This window comes from Amblyraja radiata, chromosome 1 (genome assembly GCF_010909765.2).
Source record: "Amblyraja radiata isolate CabotCenter1 chromosome 1, sAmbRad1.1.pri, whole genome shotgun sequence".
NCBI classification, from domain to species: Eukaryota; Metazoa; Chordata; class Chondrichthyes; order Rajiformes; family Rajidae; genus Amblyraja; species Amblyraja radiata.
This window is the reverse complement of record NC_045956.1, coordinates 161,786,838-161,803,469: the sequence shown is the minus strand read 5'-3', so window position 1 is coordinate 161,803,469 and position 16,632 is coordinate 161,786,838. Positions and strand designations below refer to the sequence as shown.

The window sequence follows — 16,632 nt, the reverse complement described above, 5'->3', positions numbered from 1 at the left end:
AGTCTGATTAAAGATAGTTTGAAGCTCTCCAGTGAGGTAAATTGGAGATCAAGATCTAGTTGGTGAGAGGGCAGTTCATTTGCCTGATAACAGCAGGGAAGAAACTGTCCCTGAATGTGGAAGTATTCACTTTCAAACCTCTGTACTTCTTGCCTGATGGGGAGAGGGGAGAAGAGGGAGTGCATGGGGTGAGACTGTTCCTTGATTATGCTGGTGGCCTTGCAGAGGTAGCGTGACGTGTAGATGGAGTTACTCCTGCACTTTGTGTCCCTGTTTTGTAAACCAGCATTTGGATTTCTTTATTGCGACAAAGGAAAATATAAGTCTGATTAATGGAAGATGGGGTTTTCAATAAAATTGGGAAGAAGCACAAAGCCTTTGAGCCTTTGTAGAGCATTGGGCCTACCTCGTGGATACTAAGGAATTAGGGAATGAAGTGTGATGTATTGGTACATATCCACATTACAACAGAGTAGTGGCAGTCTTGAGGCATATTAAGGTGGATATATCTCTGTGGGTGAGTATATCAGAATATTGTTGGAAAATAGGGGGGAAATGCAGGGAGCCTTGAGAGACATACTTACGCAATCTTAGCCACTAGTGAGGTACTTTATGACTAAAGGATGGCTGTTGTTGTGCCTTTATTTAAGAAGGACTGCAACAAGATGCCAGGGAACTACAGGTCAGTGAGCTAATATCTGTGGTAGGAAAGCTACTGGAAAGGATTCTGATTAGGGATAATTAGCATGGCTTTGTGCTTGGGAAATCATGTCTTACAAATTTGATTTGAAGTTTTTGAAGAGCTAACAAAGAAGGGTGACCATGGCAGGGAGGAGACATTCTCAATGATTTGGACGACAGTTGTTAACTGGAAATGGTTAGAAATCTGCGGATGAGACCAACATTGGTGCTGTAGTAGACAGTACAGAATGTTATTTAAGATTACCACATGATCTGGATGGACTGGGAAAGTGGGCAAAGGAGTTGGATTGAATTTAAACTCGAACAAGTGTGAGGTGCTGCATTTCGGAAAGTTAAACCAGGGCTGGATTTGCACAATAAATCGCAGGGCTCTGGAGAATTGTAGAACAGTGAGACCGAAGAGAATGGGTAAATAGCTCCCTGAAAGTGGCAACACAGGTAGAGTGGTGAAGGTGGCATTTGGCATGCTTGGTCTGGACACAGTACAGGAATTCGTCCCGTCAACGGGGGGCTCGAGGCCCCCGACCAAGGAAGAGCAAAAAGGGATGGACTTGAATTTTATTTCGCCTTCCATCACAGTGAGGAATGTGTAGGAGTCACTGTGATGGATGTTTATGTTAAAATGTGTGTTTTTGAGTCTGTTGCTTTTTTAAATTGTATGACCGACCTGGCCAGTGAAATTTCACTACACCAATTGGTGTATGTGACAATAAATGAACCTTACGAATCCTTATGAACCCTTATGAATTCGAAGGTCCTGTTGCAAGTGTACAAGTCATTGTTAAGACTACACTTTAGGTATTATGTGCAATTCTGCCTGTCCAGAAATAGGAAGGATATAACGTTGGAAAGGGTGCAGAAAAGATGCACAAGTCTGTCACTAAAACTGGAAGGCTCGAGTTCAATGGAGAAACTGGAAAGGCTGGGTCATAGGCCATGGACTGAAGCACAACGATCTCTGATCTCCATCTATAATTTGGTATGGCATTGTGAATTTGATGGACACAGGTTAAAAAAACCCATCATTAGCATTTGTGTTGAGATTTTGTAAGGAAACGGGACATCTGGTTTAGCGAGGGATTACTAAAACCTCTGCTGTGATGGGTGTGGTGAACTAAGTGAGGAATGTTGGTTTTCAGCAAATGTGATAGAACTGGAAGAATTTGCAGGGCCAGGATGTGGGTTAAACCCATGATAAATATCTAAAAGCATTACTATTCACAGTTGAGCAAAAAGGCAAGAGGCTAGATTATGACAATTTAATGCGGCTGGGGGAAATATTGAAACGATTACAACGAGTGGGAGCATCAGGTGCACAGTATGTTTGTCCTATCAGTAAGTTACTGATTTTGCACCCAGGATGATGCTGTAAGATTGTCTGATATTTCTCCCTCTATGTGTACTCTTTTGCTAGCGAATACGCAGGTGTCGGTCTTCAAACACTGTTTCTTTGGAAAGGATTGCTGACTAATGAGTGAGATAATGAGGAGTTTTTGAATGGCTATCGATATCTAGCAGTTTCATACATAGCAAGACAAGAAAGAACAAATAAATCAATAATTGTTATTTGAATCTTGTGGTCTCCTGGGCCTGCATGTGATCCCTATCCCTCCATTCCCTGCATATCAATGTGCCTCCCAAAAAGTGTCCTAAACGGTACTTTTGTATCCACTTCCACTATTGCCTCTGGCAGCACGGTCCAAGCACACACTGTAGAAAGAGAAAGTAGAAGCATTGTAGAACCTTCATAGGTTCAATGTGGTTGGTCTAGACCAGATTGTCAGTGATATTTACGTCGAGAAACTTAAAGCCCTCAACCATTTCCACTCTGGCATCATTGATATTCACTTGGGTGTTTACACCCCTTTGCTTCACTGGTATTTCCTCTAACTGCATGTACTGCATTCAATGCTTTCATTGTGGTCTCCTTAACATCAGCATAGACTTGGCCACCATTTCGCTGAACACCTGCGCTCCATCGCCTAGGCTGCTGGATCACCCGGTTGCTAACCATTTTTACTCCCCTTCCCATTCCCATACCAGGTTTCTGTCTCTGGACCTTCTCCATTGCCAGAGTGAGGCCACACACAAATTGGCGGAACAGCACATCATATTCTGCTTACAGCCCCTTTCACTGAGATCCCTTACTCTGGTTTCACATTTCACTCCTACTCTCCTTAACTTGCATCTACTTCAGCCCATCCTCTGGCTTCACATTTTACTCTTCTCTCCTTATCTTGCATCTTTTTTTATCTCTGGCCTTTATCCATCCATCTGCCAAATCCCCCTCCTCGTGTAGGAAAGACTGTAGATGCTGGTTTAAATGAGTCTGAAGAAGGGTCTCAACCCGAAACTTCACCCATTCCTTCTCTCCAGAGATGCTGCCTGTCCCGCTGATTTACTCCAGCATTTTGTGTCTACCCCCTCTTGTATAAACCTATCAATTTAGTTTAGTTTATTGTCGCGTGGATAGCTCTTTTTGTTGTATGCTATCCAGTCAGTGGAAATATATGATTTGATAATATTTAGTGCAGGATAATATCCAATTAAAGATAGTCTGAGGGTCTCCAATGAGGTAGATGGCAGGTCAGGATCGCTCTCTAGTTGGTGACAGGATGGTTTAGTTGCCCGATAACAGTTGGGAACTGTCCTGAAGAAGGATCCCAACCTGAAACGGCACCTATCCATAACCTACAGAGCAATTGCCGATGCTGGTTTAAACTGAAGATAGACACAAAATGCTGGAGTATCTCAGCGGGACAGGCAGCATCTCTGGAGAGAAGAAATGGGTGACATTCAGAGGCTGAGGGGAGGCCTGAGAAAAGTATATAAAATTGTGAGGCATGGATTGGATAAATGGTCAGGACGTTTTTCACGGGGGAAAAGGCAAAGACCAGAGCGCATAGCTTAATGGTCTGAGCAGGAGAGTTTTAAAGAGGTGCTAAGCAGGTTTTATTTTACATAGGTGGTTGCCTGGTATGCTCTGCCAAGGGGTGGTGGTGGAGGTACATATTGTAGCATTTAAGAAACTTTTAGATAGGCTATGCAGAAAATGGTGGGAAACAGATCATGTGCAGGCAGATATTAACTAGGCATTATATTCAGCATATTGTGGACAAAGGACCTGTTCCTGTGTTGTACTGTTCTGTGTAGATAGTCCCCCTTTTCATGAAGAGAGACAAGAGTGTACTACTGTGCTGAATGCTATGGTGAATTTCATTAATGTATATTAGATGGTATAACATGGTACAACTCGAATCAAATGTAAAGCAAGATGTTTTGAAATTTCTTGAAATGGTTGTACTAAGGGGCAAGTCATTCACTACCAGTCTAACATACTTTAATCGTTTGTTCTTCAAACAGGTTAACTTTAAAAGTCACAAAGTGCTGGGTTAACTCAGTGAGTCAGGCAGCATCTCATGAGAACATGAATAGGTGCTGTTTCGAGTCAGGACCCATTTTCAGACTGATTGGGGGGGGGAGGAGGGAGAGATATAGATCCATTTGGGCTTGCCAGACCAAGCGTACGTGTCCGGCGAAACCAAAATCTACACTTGGTCTCGCTGATGTACAGGACGCCACATCGAGAACACTGGATGCAGTACGTGAGGAGGAGGTGCATGCAAACTTCTGTCTGAGCTGGATGGACCTGTAGTTCCTGGTTGGAGGTGAGAGAGGAGGTAAGGGACATGTGTTCCATCTCCTGTGGTTGCCGGGCCACAACATTTTCGGAGTTGTGGAGGGAGCGGTCTCTGCGAAAAAGGGGAAAGGGGTGGGGTGGGAAGATATGACTGGTGGTGGGATCACGTAGGAGATGATGGAAATGTCAGAGGATGCTGTGTTGGATGCAGAGACCGGTGGGGTGAAATGTGAGGTCCAGGGGAGCTCTGGTTAACTTTAAATTTTGAAGATGCCAAGTAATGGTATCGTCTAGAGTCGGTTTCATTGGCAGAAATTTAATGTGCCTGTGTGACATTTCAAACATATTTAGATTATTGAATAGATATATTTAAAAAATACATTGCTCGAATGTTTTTCTCTATCTTTCCAGCTCTTAACGTAAAAGTAATATTTTTATACCTGTAGAGAAAAAAAGAGTCTCTGGATATGTAAAAGAAAGAGATGCTGTGGAAAAATAAGACCTCACAATGGCAGGTTTATGATGGGAAAGGAAATCAGTATTTGAATTGCATCCAATAATTGATGCTAACAATAAAGTAAATTGCAAAATGGCAGGTTGCTGTTGACAGGATTGATGGTCTGCTGAATTCTAGTACAAAGAAAAAAATTCCAGACAGGAACTGGCAACTTAATTTAGTTCAATTTAGTTTAATGTCACTTGTACTGAGACAGTGAAAAGCTTTTTGTTGCGTGCTATCCAGTCAGCAGAAAGACAATACATGATTACAATCAAGCCATTTACAGTGTATAGATACATTATAAGGGAATAACGTTTAGTGCAAGGTGATGCCAGCAAAGTCCAATCAAGTATCGTCCGAGGTCATCAAAGAGGTAAATAGTAGTTCAGCACTGCTCTCTGGTTGTGGTCGGACGATTCAGTTGCCTGAAAACAGCTGGCAAGAAACTGTCCCTGAATCTGGAGGTGTGTGTTTTCACACGTATACCTTTTGCCAGAGGGGAGAAGAGGGAGTGGTCAGGGTGCGGCTCATCCTTGATTATCTGCTGACTTTGCTGAGGCAGCGTGAGGTAAAATGCAGTAAATAGAAGGGAGGTTGGTTTGTGTGATGGTCTGGGCTGTGTCTACAATTCGCTGCAATTTCTTGTGGTCTTGGATGGAACTGTTCCCAAACCAAGCTGTGATGGGATGCTAGTTGTCGTGTTTTAAAGATGATATTCCTCTCAAGCGCAGGTTTGCGACCTTTTCAACATACATGAACGATTGGTCCACCAAGGCTTCCAGGATCTCCCAATTGCTAACCATTTAAACTCATCTTCCCAGTCACATACTGACCTTTCTGTCCATTGTCGGTGAAGCTACAGGCAGAATGGAGGAACAACAACTCGTATACCTCTTTGGTAGTTTCTAACCCAACGGTATGAATATTGAATTCTCCAATTGTAGGTAACTGCAATCTCTACCCCTCTTTTCATCTCTGGCTTTTGTGCACCATCTGCCTACCAAAACCTTCCTCGCCGGTATCAAACTGTTACCTACTAGGCTTTGTCTCACCCCATCTCTCACACTTTCTATCCCCGACCACCCTCAAAATGAGTCAGAAGAAGGGTCCCGACCGGGACGTCACTTATCCATGTTCTCTAGAGATGCTGGGATACTCCAGCACTTCATCTTTATTTCTGCAGTTCTTGTGCCAATTTCTTAATTTTGATTGTTTTGTTTTAAAGTGCTTTGGTTATGTTTTTCAAAAAATGTCTATAACATTTGTACCTTCAAATTTTTTTTTAAAGCACTATATGTTTCCCTTGCCTTACAGTGACAGGGACAACATAGTCCTTTGAATTTGTTTTCCATTCAGTGTTGGGATTTGCCAAATTTACTGGGTATTTAAAGAAATCGGAAGGTTATCGACATGACAAAAATGTAGTAACTTAAGTCACTTATTTTTATTCTCATTTCATAGATCATTTAAATTTGTAAAGTATAAGGTTGATTAGTTTAACAAAACAGTACTGTTACGTACTGTTAACATTCAATGTCAAAATTCAGCTGTGTTAAAACCGATTTGTTTTTCCACTGCAATTTAATTATTTAAAGTTTTTTTTAATAAAGTAATCTTTTTAATTTCAAGAAGCTAAAATTATTACATTTGTATTTTTGTTTCTGGTGTTGGTTATAGTTTTAGTCATACCTTGCATACAAAAATGACGGTGTTTTGAGACCCTAAATAAGGGAGGTTTAGTACAGTGGAAGTGGTTTCCCTTCCCTTCAAGAGGCTTCGTGAGAATGGCCACAACATTTTTTTCTATTGTAGACATTTCCAATATATTTTGATTATTGCAAAATTTGCTTAACAGGCATGCATCAATTATATCTGAATTGTAATTATTCAAGTCTGTTATTTTAGAATGCTTTTTGATAAGGCTGACTGAAAGGGATCCTGTCTCTTTAAAAGGTAAAATGGGTGTGTTGTAATCGCTCTTATCAAATGGCCTCAATGTCTTTCAAGCTGCCAACACTCGTGCAGAGGGGTCTGCAGGCACTGCCACCCAAATGGCCGGACTTCTGGACGGTGGGATCTCATGGGAGCGGAACTGTATCGGCAATGTCCTGGAGGAAGCAATGAACTGTTTTGCAGAGATGCAACGACAGACAGAGGAGAGATTTCGGATGTGGATGGAAAAGTTGACACGCTTGGACACGGATGAAGACGTAAAGCAGCAACCGAATCGACAGGAGCCTAAAATGCCAACAAGTGGCATGCCAGTGCTGCCTCCTAATCAACCCAGCACATTTATGCACCTATCTAGCAATCATTCAAATCTACAACAGTCACTTAACCCTTATACGAATAACCAGCCAAATGTCGACTGTACTCCAGCTTATCAAATGTCCTTTAACAACAATTCTGCAACTGCTTTTCAGGAGAATGGAAACTCCTCTGGTCATGATATCAATCACTCAAATGTTTGAAATAATCAGATATAAAATATATACACTTAAACTCTCAGCCAAACAAGTATTTGAGGGGAGATCTTTTGAATAAGATTTCTTAATATCATACACGAGCAGCAATGCAATTTTTATATATAGTATCGGAACTTCAGTGGCCAGGTTGTTAATCTCAATGACTGCTTGAAATAGAATTTTAAAGCCAAAAGTCACCATGATAACTATAGCAACCTACCTCTGATTGTACCTTTGACATTGCTGGGCAGATAACCTTTTCTAATCAGTAGTGTTTAATTGGCATATTGATTTCATTAACTTTAACAATTACAAATTATCATTTAAAAATAGGAAAAAGTATTTTTACAATTTCAAGTAACTTGTTAATAATCACACGTTTCAGGTTGATATACCCGCACGTTTGTGGATCGGAGGCTATCCTAATTTGCAGCCAATGACTAAATAAACCCCAATAATTATATGTCTGGGAAATATGCGAAGGAATGTTTGCCAAAAGATGCTTTATCTTTGCCGGTGTCAAAATGTCTCCATTCTTCTGTACCTCTTCCTCTTCACTTAATCTAACAGATACTCCCTTCAATTTCCCATCCTTTCTCTTTGGTCCTGTCCATTGCCTATCCCCGATGCAAACAAAAATGACTAGTCTTTTTGTAAATTAATACCAAAAATCATTTAATACTTTAGAACCTGTTTTGCATCTGTTAGGATAAGAATTGTTTATGCACATGTTTAAGCATGTTTATAATAACAGCAAAGTGGAGCCTATGAAGCTCCCATCAATGGCACCAGCTTCCCATTTGCTTTCCATCTCTTCTGCATTTTACATTTATTTCATTGCTCATTACTGATCTATTATAGAAAATTTGTTTTTTAGTAGTGGGGCAGTGGAAATCCATCAGAGTGAAAAAACTGTACTTTTGTTGCTTGCACTAAATACTTGCATGTAAAAGCAATTATGCATTGTAATCTGTAAACGTTCAGTTCAGCTGGAATTGTATTGCAGTAGTAGAGTTTGATGCTTAGCTAGAAATACATGTTCAGTGCAAGCAACATAGGGGAAGGTTCTACCCCAATATCTATTCTGACTTCATACTCTTGCTGTTACCAACAGAAATAACTGATTGCTCAGTTCAGAATCTTAAATATTTTGGCTTGTGACATCTGAAATGATCAATTCTAAGATGACTGAAATAAGGGTAATAATTAATTTGTCTAATCCTACTACACCAGGTTGCTGTGCAAGTAGCAGAAACTAACATAATCGCATGACTCTGGTTTAGAACACACTGACCCAGTCAGCAACGTGCTGATGTAATCCCACCCTCCATTCTTTCCCACATCATCATTCATGCCCTGAATCTGTTAGTAAAACAGTCGACCAAATTGAGATCTTTTTATGTCTTACTACCTGGACTTGAATGTCTATGTGTACACAGTGATTAAAATCAACCCGGCCAGGCAAGAAATGTTATGACTCAATTGGAACAGCTTTTATTTGCCCAAATATTTCAACATCTTCATTTTTAAATCATTCAAAAACGCAATAGAAATTGATCTGGTGATAATTCATAGTGCACGGACAAATAAGGCTTTGTGGCTAAAGAAGTGAGACCCTACATATACTGAGCAATGTATCTTTTAGTGGGCTGATTATGTCATTGAATTATAAATTTTAGATTATATGGAGGGAGGTTTAGATAAAACTTATCTAAATGTATAATTGCTTGATAAAAAAGATCTGGAATATCCAGGATTATCTCCTTTACATCAGGATAAACAAAACTCTCAGTTACCCCAATAAATGTGTTATTTGTCTGGCGTGATATTGACTAGCAAGATTTTGAACTTGATCCCTAGTCTGTACCGAGATATCTTCCACTCTGATTGGACTAGCAGGTAAGAATTTTAAGCACAAACATTTAAATCATTTAAGTGACAGGTAGAAACTCCAGGAGGTTTTTCTACATGGATGGATTACAGTTGATCAAATGACTATTATTATCTGCTTTTATCTTGCGATCTCAGTTTAGATGGTAACATAGTATTGCAATTGGTACTTTAATGCTCCCAGACTAAGGAGCATGAATAGTCAGCTAAGGCTCTAGCTCGAGTGTTGTTGATTGATTTCCCCTTAAACTCACAGGAATTGTCAAGTAAACACAGGATTAGGATTAACTATGTTTTTCAAGATTGCCTCGATTGGCTGCCGAAATATTGCAAGTAAAGGATTCCCCAGTGGATGAGGTCTAAAAGTGATGTCCCAAGCTTATAATTTATTTCAAAGAGCAACCAAAAGAAACTAGGGGGAAAAAATCTCTTAATTGGTGCAAGGATAACAATTTTAAAGCACCTTAAATTATGTATATTCTGCAGTATAGACAAGTTGAAAGTAATTTAGGCCAGTACCTGCTGCTGTTCAACCCCCCCCCCCCCCCCCACCAAACCATGAAATGACCATATAATTGTTGTAGATTTGCATTAATATCATTGGTATAATGAAATGCATATGTGAATTTTGCCCTTTTATTTGGAGACCTGCGGTGAATGTGTGCCATTCAGTTAAACAATTATAGTTTTAAATAACGAAAGATTAGGATTTGTTACCACGATGAGAGCATGAAGCTTCCATATCTATGACATTTAAAAAAAAAAAAAGGATCTAAGGCATGTTCTTTCATTTTCAAATGCACTCACTGAAGTAACTTGAAGTTTAGAATTTCTGTTTATATAAAATGACCATACATCAAACTACTTTAGTTTATCCATTGCACGTGCTGATAAACCAAAGCTGAGACTGCAAAAAAAACTTCCTTTTTTGACAATTTCTTGGTTTAACATTTTTTGAAAACATTACAACCAACACGTGAACTATTACGCATGCGTGTTTAATGTTCACTCGGGTATTGAAAGATCAGTGCTGATATATCTCTGCAATGTAATGTGGCTTGGAATCACAGCCTTGAGCACTGTATCGGCTATTTACAACATACTATTTGGTATTAGGATTTGGAGAGAATATTTGGTGCTTGTCTGTTATGTGCTGGAAATGTCCCATGACAGATCTTGGGTGAGTAACTTGAGTAAGGTTTATTATGGAAGAATGTGTCACTGACAAAAATTTGGAAAGATGGGGATGAAGGGAAAATTCTACTGGAAAACGGATAACAACAGGTACCTGAAATAGAAACAGAAAATGCTGAAATACTCAATAGGGTCAGCCACCACCTGGAGAATGAGGATCAGGTCTGATGAAAGATCACCGACCTGAAATATTAACTTTCCCTCATAATGTTTTGCCTGACCAGAGCATTTTCAGCATTCTTTGTTTTCGCTTCTGGAAACAGTTGTGCTCCTATTTTTCAGAATTTGAGTTTTGTGCTATTAATGACCTTCCAAAATTTAACTACTGATGTATGATTGTATTGAATATCTGACAGTTGCATGTCTTTAGGTCTTTGTGATCGCATTGCTGTTTATGCTTGGAAGTGCTATTTGATCAAAAATCCTTTGGGTATTAACTAAGGTGTCACTGCAAACATATGTCTTATGTTCTGATCATGTTTTCCATCACCAAAAATCCAAGTCTTTTTTCCCCCTTCCTACAGTATTTAGGAGGGTTAAACTTAACAGCATATTTATGGTAACTGTTCAAATTAAACCTCAAGTTTTCCCCCACGCTGAAATAAATGGAAAATGACCCAAAATATGTTGAATTATTTCACTTCTTGCAGCTTATCACGTTTATATATAGGCTGATTTTTTTTGTGCTGGAATTAGAAAGCAATTTTCATATAAACAGGCACAATTTGGTCTGAAATTTCAGAAATAAGTTGAATGTGTGAATTTTGGTCAGGGAAGGAACTAGCTACTTTTGTGTGAGAGCTGTGCAACAAAATTAAATTCAAAAGTGACAGGGAATGTATTCCTTATTGGTGTATTGGAGTGAATTTTAACTCTTGAACAAACTTAGTTTTCATTGTTTGGGACAGCTTAATTGATAGACAACCAGAGCTCTTCATTGTTTTGCTATGCCACAGTTTAATGCATTTTGAAAACTGGTCTACTTTTAACGTTCTTCGTAATTTTAACAACGTTTACATTTCCACTTTGTCAGCCATCCAAACGGTTCATGACAAAGATGCAGATAGGTTCATGGGTTTGTTATTTTATTGCCAACTTTAAAGATGTTGGAGAATGGGATGGGGGGAGAAAAGGAAGTGATTTTTGTGCATTACCTCAATATAATCAGTGAATACTATTGGTTCCCCTTACCACAATTTGAAGGTCTTGACTTGGACTAATTTTTAACCTGGAATTTATTATTCTGTGTGAGATGAGCATGTCTTATCCCAGACAAGTGAGAGAGGTTTTGGCAGTTTTTATTATCCCCTTTCCTCTTCCACACCTAAGTACATTTAGAATGTTGCAGAATAACAGCTTAGTTTTGTAGAATTCTGTGCTATAGTTGACAATGCTATGATTTGGAGAGTGCCACTCGTATTAAGTTTTGTGATTCATGAAGTCCAACATTGACTAGTATGCATAGATTGAGATCCATTCTCCTTCATATGCCACTTTTCTCCAAGAATTGTTTTAAATTTCATGAATTTTTCTTGATTTTGAAGATGTACTGGTCTGTGAGCGATTATAACACTCATTAAACTGTGGCTCACTAACGGTGAATGTAAGGTATCTCCAAAGCTGAAATTCTCCAGCAGTTTTGGATAAAGCAGCTTAAATAGATCCATGGAAGTGCGGTTTCATTACTTCTGTTATTAAAGATGCTCTTTGCACTGTAACAGTGAGTTATTAGTATTAAGCAACATCTGTGGACACCAGTTGTGACATTATTTACAGTATATTTATTTTCAAAAAACTACTAGAGGTGGGCACAAGTAGCACAGTCTGTGATGTGATACGTTTTGAACTGGTGATTATAAAGCTTTGAAATTTTGTTTATCGCAAAAATGTCAAAATGGAGACAAAGGCACATGTTTATCAACAGAATTTGTTTCCCCCCCAGTCATTTATATAGCTCTGAATGGGGACTGATAACAACATCTGCCCATCACTGCAATTTCATCATAGATTGAATTTGATCAGTTTTGGTATCCCATCGTTTCCTGGAGCATTAATAGAAGCTGGAATTGACCAAGTATGCGTTTCAATTCAGTAAGAACTTCCGCATCTAAACTAAGAGTAAATTTTTGAAGACGTAACAATATTGGATTATTACTTTACATTAAATCTTAACATAAATAGGGTCTGAAATAATCCCTTTTGAGGCTGCTCCTTCAAAAGGATCTGTGCAGATTCCCCACCTCAAGCCAACCTTAAGTGATCTGCAAATTACTTGATTGCATTGCTCCTCATTAAATGTGAATTGCAAGACTGACTTTAATCAATCTGAGGCACAGTGAGACATGCTAGTGCATGACTGACAATGTTTCGCCTCAAACTTCACTTTCAGTGATAATGGCTGTAAACTTTTAAGTTGAAAATAGAGGGGGAAAAATCACACATTGCAGATAGTTTTGGTTTTTTTGTGCCACTGACTCCGTGGTTAAAGGAAATGGTTATGCACAGAGTTTCTTGCCCAGAGGACATAGGTTTAAGGTGAAGGGGAAAATATTTAATAGGAATCTGAGGGTGTATGGAACAAGCTGACAGAGGAGTTAATTGAGGCTTGGACTATCCCAATGTTTAAGAAGCCATTGGACAGGTACATGGATGGGACAGATTGGAGGGATATAGACCAAATGCAGGCCGGTGGGACAAGTGTAGTCAAGTCAAGTTTATTCATCACGTACACATACGAGATGTGCAGTGAAATGAAAAGTGGCAATGCTCGCGGACTTTGTGCAAAAAGACAAACAAACAACCAAACAAACTACAAACAGAATGGAACAGAATCACATATTCTTTTACATATTAAATATTGTGGGCGGAAGGAAAAAGGGAATAAAAAAATAAAAAAAAGCAGTAGAGCGGTACAGTAAAGTTAGTCCCTGGTGAGATAGGAGTTTACAGTCCTAATGGCCTCTGGGAAGAAACTCCTTCTCAACCTCTCCGTTCTCACAGCATGGCAACGGAGGCATTTGCCTGACCGTAGCAGCTGGAATTGTGTGCAAGCACCATTTCTTGTGCAGTATTAACATGACTACAAATAGGCTCTTTAACTTATTGTTCAAGTCATACAGTGCGGAAGCAGGCCCTTCGGCTCAACTTGCCCAGGTCGGCCAATGTGCCCCATCTAATCTACACTAGTCCCACCTGTCTGCATTCTGCCCATATCCTTCAAAAACCTACCCTATCCATTTCCATCCTATCCAACTTATTGTTCTTGTATACACTCCCATTCTAGATAATAAATAGGACACTGGCAAATTTTCTTTAGTTTTAGCGATAAAGCATGGACACAGGCCCACTGACTCCACACTGCATATTGATCACCTGTTCACACTAGTTTGATGCCACTTTTGCATCTAATCCTTACACATATGGGGCAATTTACAGAGGCCATTAACCTACAAACTTGCCCATTTATGGTGTGTGGGAGGAAACCAGAGCACCCAGAGGGAACTTATGTGATTACAGGGAGAATATGCTAACTACACACAGGCACCTCCCGAAGTCAGGATCAAACCCATGTTTGTGGCGTTTTGTGGCAGCAGTTTAACGAGCTGTTCCACTTTGCCGCCAGTTTTACATGAGCTAATCACTTTTGGTTTCATTATTCTCTGGTTAAATTCACTGAAGCTTTTGTGTTTATGGACTTTCGGGGTTAGATGGGGAGTGATGATTGCCGATGAAAAAATAGTGATTTTGTTTAGGCTATTGAATTGTCAGCAATTAACTGGAGCATTAGCGATACAAGCTTAAGCAATTGGTTGTCTTAGAAAAGTGTAGAAATATCTTTATATTTAAAGAAACAGGGTTTTTGTGAATTAGATTATGTATTCAGAATGTCATAATTCAGTTTTAGTGTATGCTTATTAATTGGCTTCTATTTGAGCAATGGAGTGTGAAGCAACTTTTTTTTCCTTGTGCTTTTGGTATATTTTGAATCGCCTATCAAATTATTTCATAGATCTGATTATAAATAAAGGATCAAACATGTGCCAGTCACTTGTGCAAGAAGGAACTGCAGATGCTGGTTTAAACCGAAGGTAGACACAAAAAGCTGGAGTAACTCAGCGGGACAGGCAGCATCTCTGGAGAGAAGGAATGGGTGACGTTTTTGGTTGGGACCCTTCGTCAGACTTGTCAGGGATAAGGAAAACGAGAGATATAGACAGTGATGTGGGAGATGAACAATGAATGAAAGATATGCAAAAAAGTAACAATGATAAAGGAAACAGGCCATTAAGCTGTATGAAGGGTGAAAATGAGAAGCTAGTGTGACTTGTGTGGAGGAGGGAGAGAGAGAGAGGGAATGCCGATGCTACCTGAAGTGAGAAAAATCAATATTCATACCACTGGGCTGTAAACTGCCCAAGCAAAAAACAAAAAATGCTGTTCCTCCAATTTGTGTTTAGCCTCACTCTGACAATGGAGGAGCCCAAGGACAGAGATGTATGTGTAGGAATGGGAAGGAGCATTAAAGTGTCCAGCAACCGGGAGATCAGGTTGGTTCATGAGGGCTGAGCGAAGGTGTTCTGCGAAACAATAGCCTAGTCCGCGTTTGGTCTGGCTGATGTATAAGAGACCACATCTTGAACAGTGGATACAGTAGATGAGGTTGGAGGAGGTGCTAGTGAAGCTCTGCCTAACCTGAATGGATCCCTGGGGGTCCCTGGACAGAGTTGAGGGAGGAGGTATAGCGACAGGTGTGGTTGCAGGGGAAGGTACCTGGGGAGGGGGTGGTTTGGGTGGGAAGGGATGTTAACTAGGGAGTTGTGGAGAGATCAGTCTCTACGGACGGTGGATGGGATCGAGAATGGAAAATGTGGTTAGTGGTGGGATCCCGTTGGCGGTGCCGGAAATTTCCACGGATTATGCGTTGTATGCCACGACTGATGGGTGGAAGGTAAGGACTCGGGAAGGGAGAGCAAGGGCAGAGCTGCGGGGTATGAGGAGACACGAGTGAGGGCCTCATTTATGATGGGAGAGGGAAACCCCCATTCCCTAAAGAATGAGGACATCTCACACAGGAAGCAGGGTGGGAAGAAGTGTAGTCGAGATAGTTGTGGGAGTCAGTGGGTTTGTAATAGACGTCAGTCATTAATCTATTTCTTGTGATGGAGACTGTGAGATTTCGAAATGGGAGGGAGGTGTCTGAGATGGTCCCAGTAAATTTGAGTGCAGGATGAAAATTGGTGATGAAGTCCATGAGTTCTTCATGGATGCAGGAGGTAGCACCGGTGTTAGTATGTAACGGAGATATAGGGGATAGGGCCAGTGTACGCCTGGAACAGGGATTGTTCAATGTACCCAACAAAGAGGCAGGCATAGCTGGGGCCCACGTGGGTGCCCATAGCTACGCCTTGGACTTGGAGGAAGTGGGAGGAGTCAAAGGAGAAGTTGTTGAGAACCAGCGGAGCAGTTACTTATGGTTACTCTAGAATTGGGCACTGAGTTCCACCTGTGGCTAAACCAATGTTGTAAGGATTCATCACAACTTCCTTACTCTTGCCTTAATTTCTAAAATAAGGAATCCAGTGTGCTTTTTTGAAAATCGGGTCCAATTTTTCCCTACCTGCTTGCTCAAGAATAGACCTGATGCAGGGTCCACAGATGCTGAGTTTTTCCAGCAGTTTGTTTATTGGTAATTATGTTTCATTGACAAGAATGCCCATATCCCTCTTGACATCAATGTTTAATAGTTTCTCAACAACTGATATTTTCTATTTCTCTTCCTGAAATTAATAACTAAACTTCCCATATATTCATCACCTGCCATCTTGTCTGTCCTTTTTGCACACACTTGGGGCCTTCCTCACAGCTAAGTTTCCAGCATTGCTTTATGCTAGCAGATTTGGAGATGTTATCAATTTATTCATCAATACTTTGATAGAGATATATTTGCCACCATCTAACTATTTTTGCATTTTCTTTTTTAAATTAGTGTCTTTTGATTGTAGACTTTCAAACTGTTGGATAACGATACATAATGAATATAATGAACCCTCAACTTTCTAAGTTGTAGTGGAACATATTTTAATTTCTCAAAGCTTGCTTTCTAACTAATTCTTTCCCTCCTAGCACTGTGCAAATGATACCATATTCTATTGGTCTTTCTATAATGTATCTAAAATTGTACAAATTTATCTTAATTGTCATGTAACATCATGAGCATGCTCCCTTTAAATAAGCATTTGTTT

At 40.0% G+C, this 16,632-nt stretch overlaps 1 protein-coding gene across 10 annotated transcripts in view; it reads left to right on the top strand.

The window, feature by feature from the left end:
- c1h18orf25 (chromosome 1 C18orf25 homolog) overlaps positions 1 to 16,632 on the top strand; it is an 81,852-nt gene that overhangs the window by 38,124 nt on the left and 27,096 nt on the right. The window contains exon 3 of one of the 10 annotated variants that reach the window (XM_033034319.1): positions 6,849 to 12,816. The exons of the other annotated variants lie outside the window; for them this stretch is intronic. Coding sequence (XP_032890210.1) covers positions 6,849 to 7,312 — 464 coding nt within the window. The 3' untranslated portion in view covers positions 7,313 to 12,816. Of the gene's footprint in view, positions 1 to 6,848; positions 12,817 to 16,632 lie in introns of those variants that run through there. 10 annotated transcript variants of the gene reach the window in all.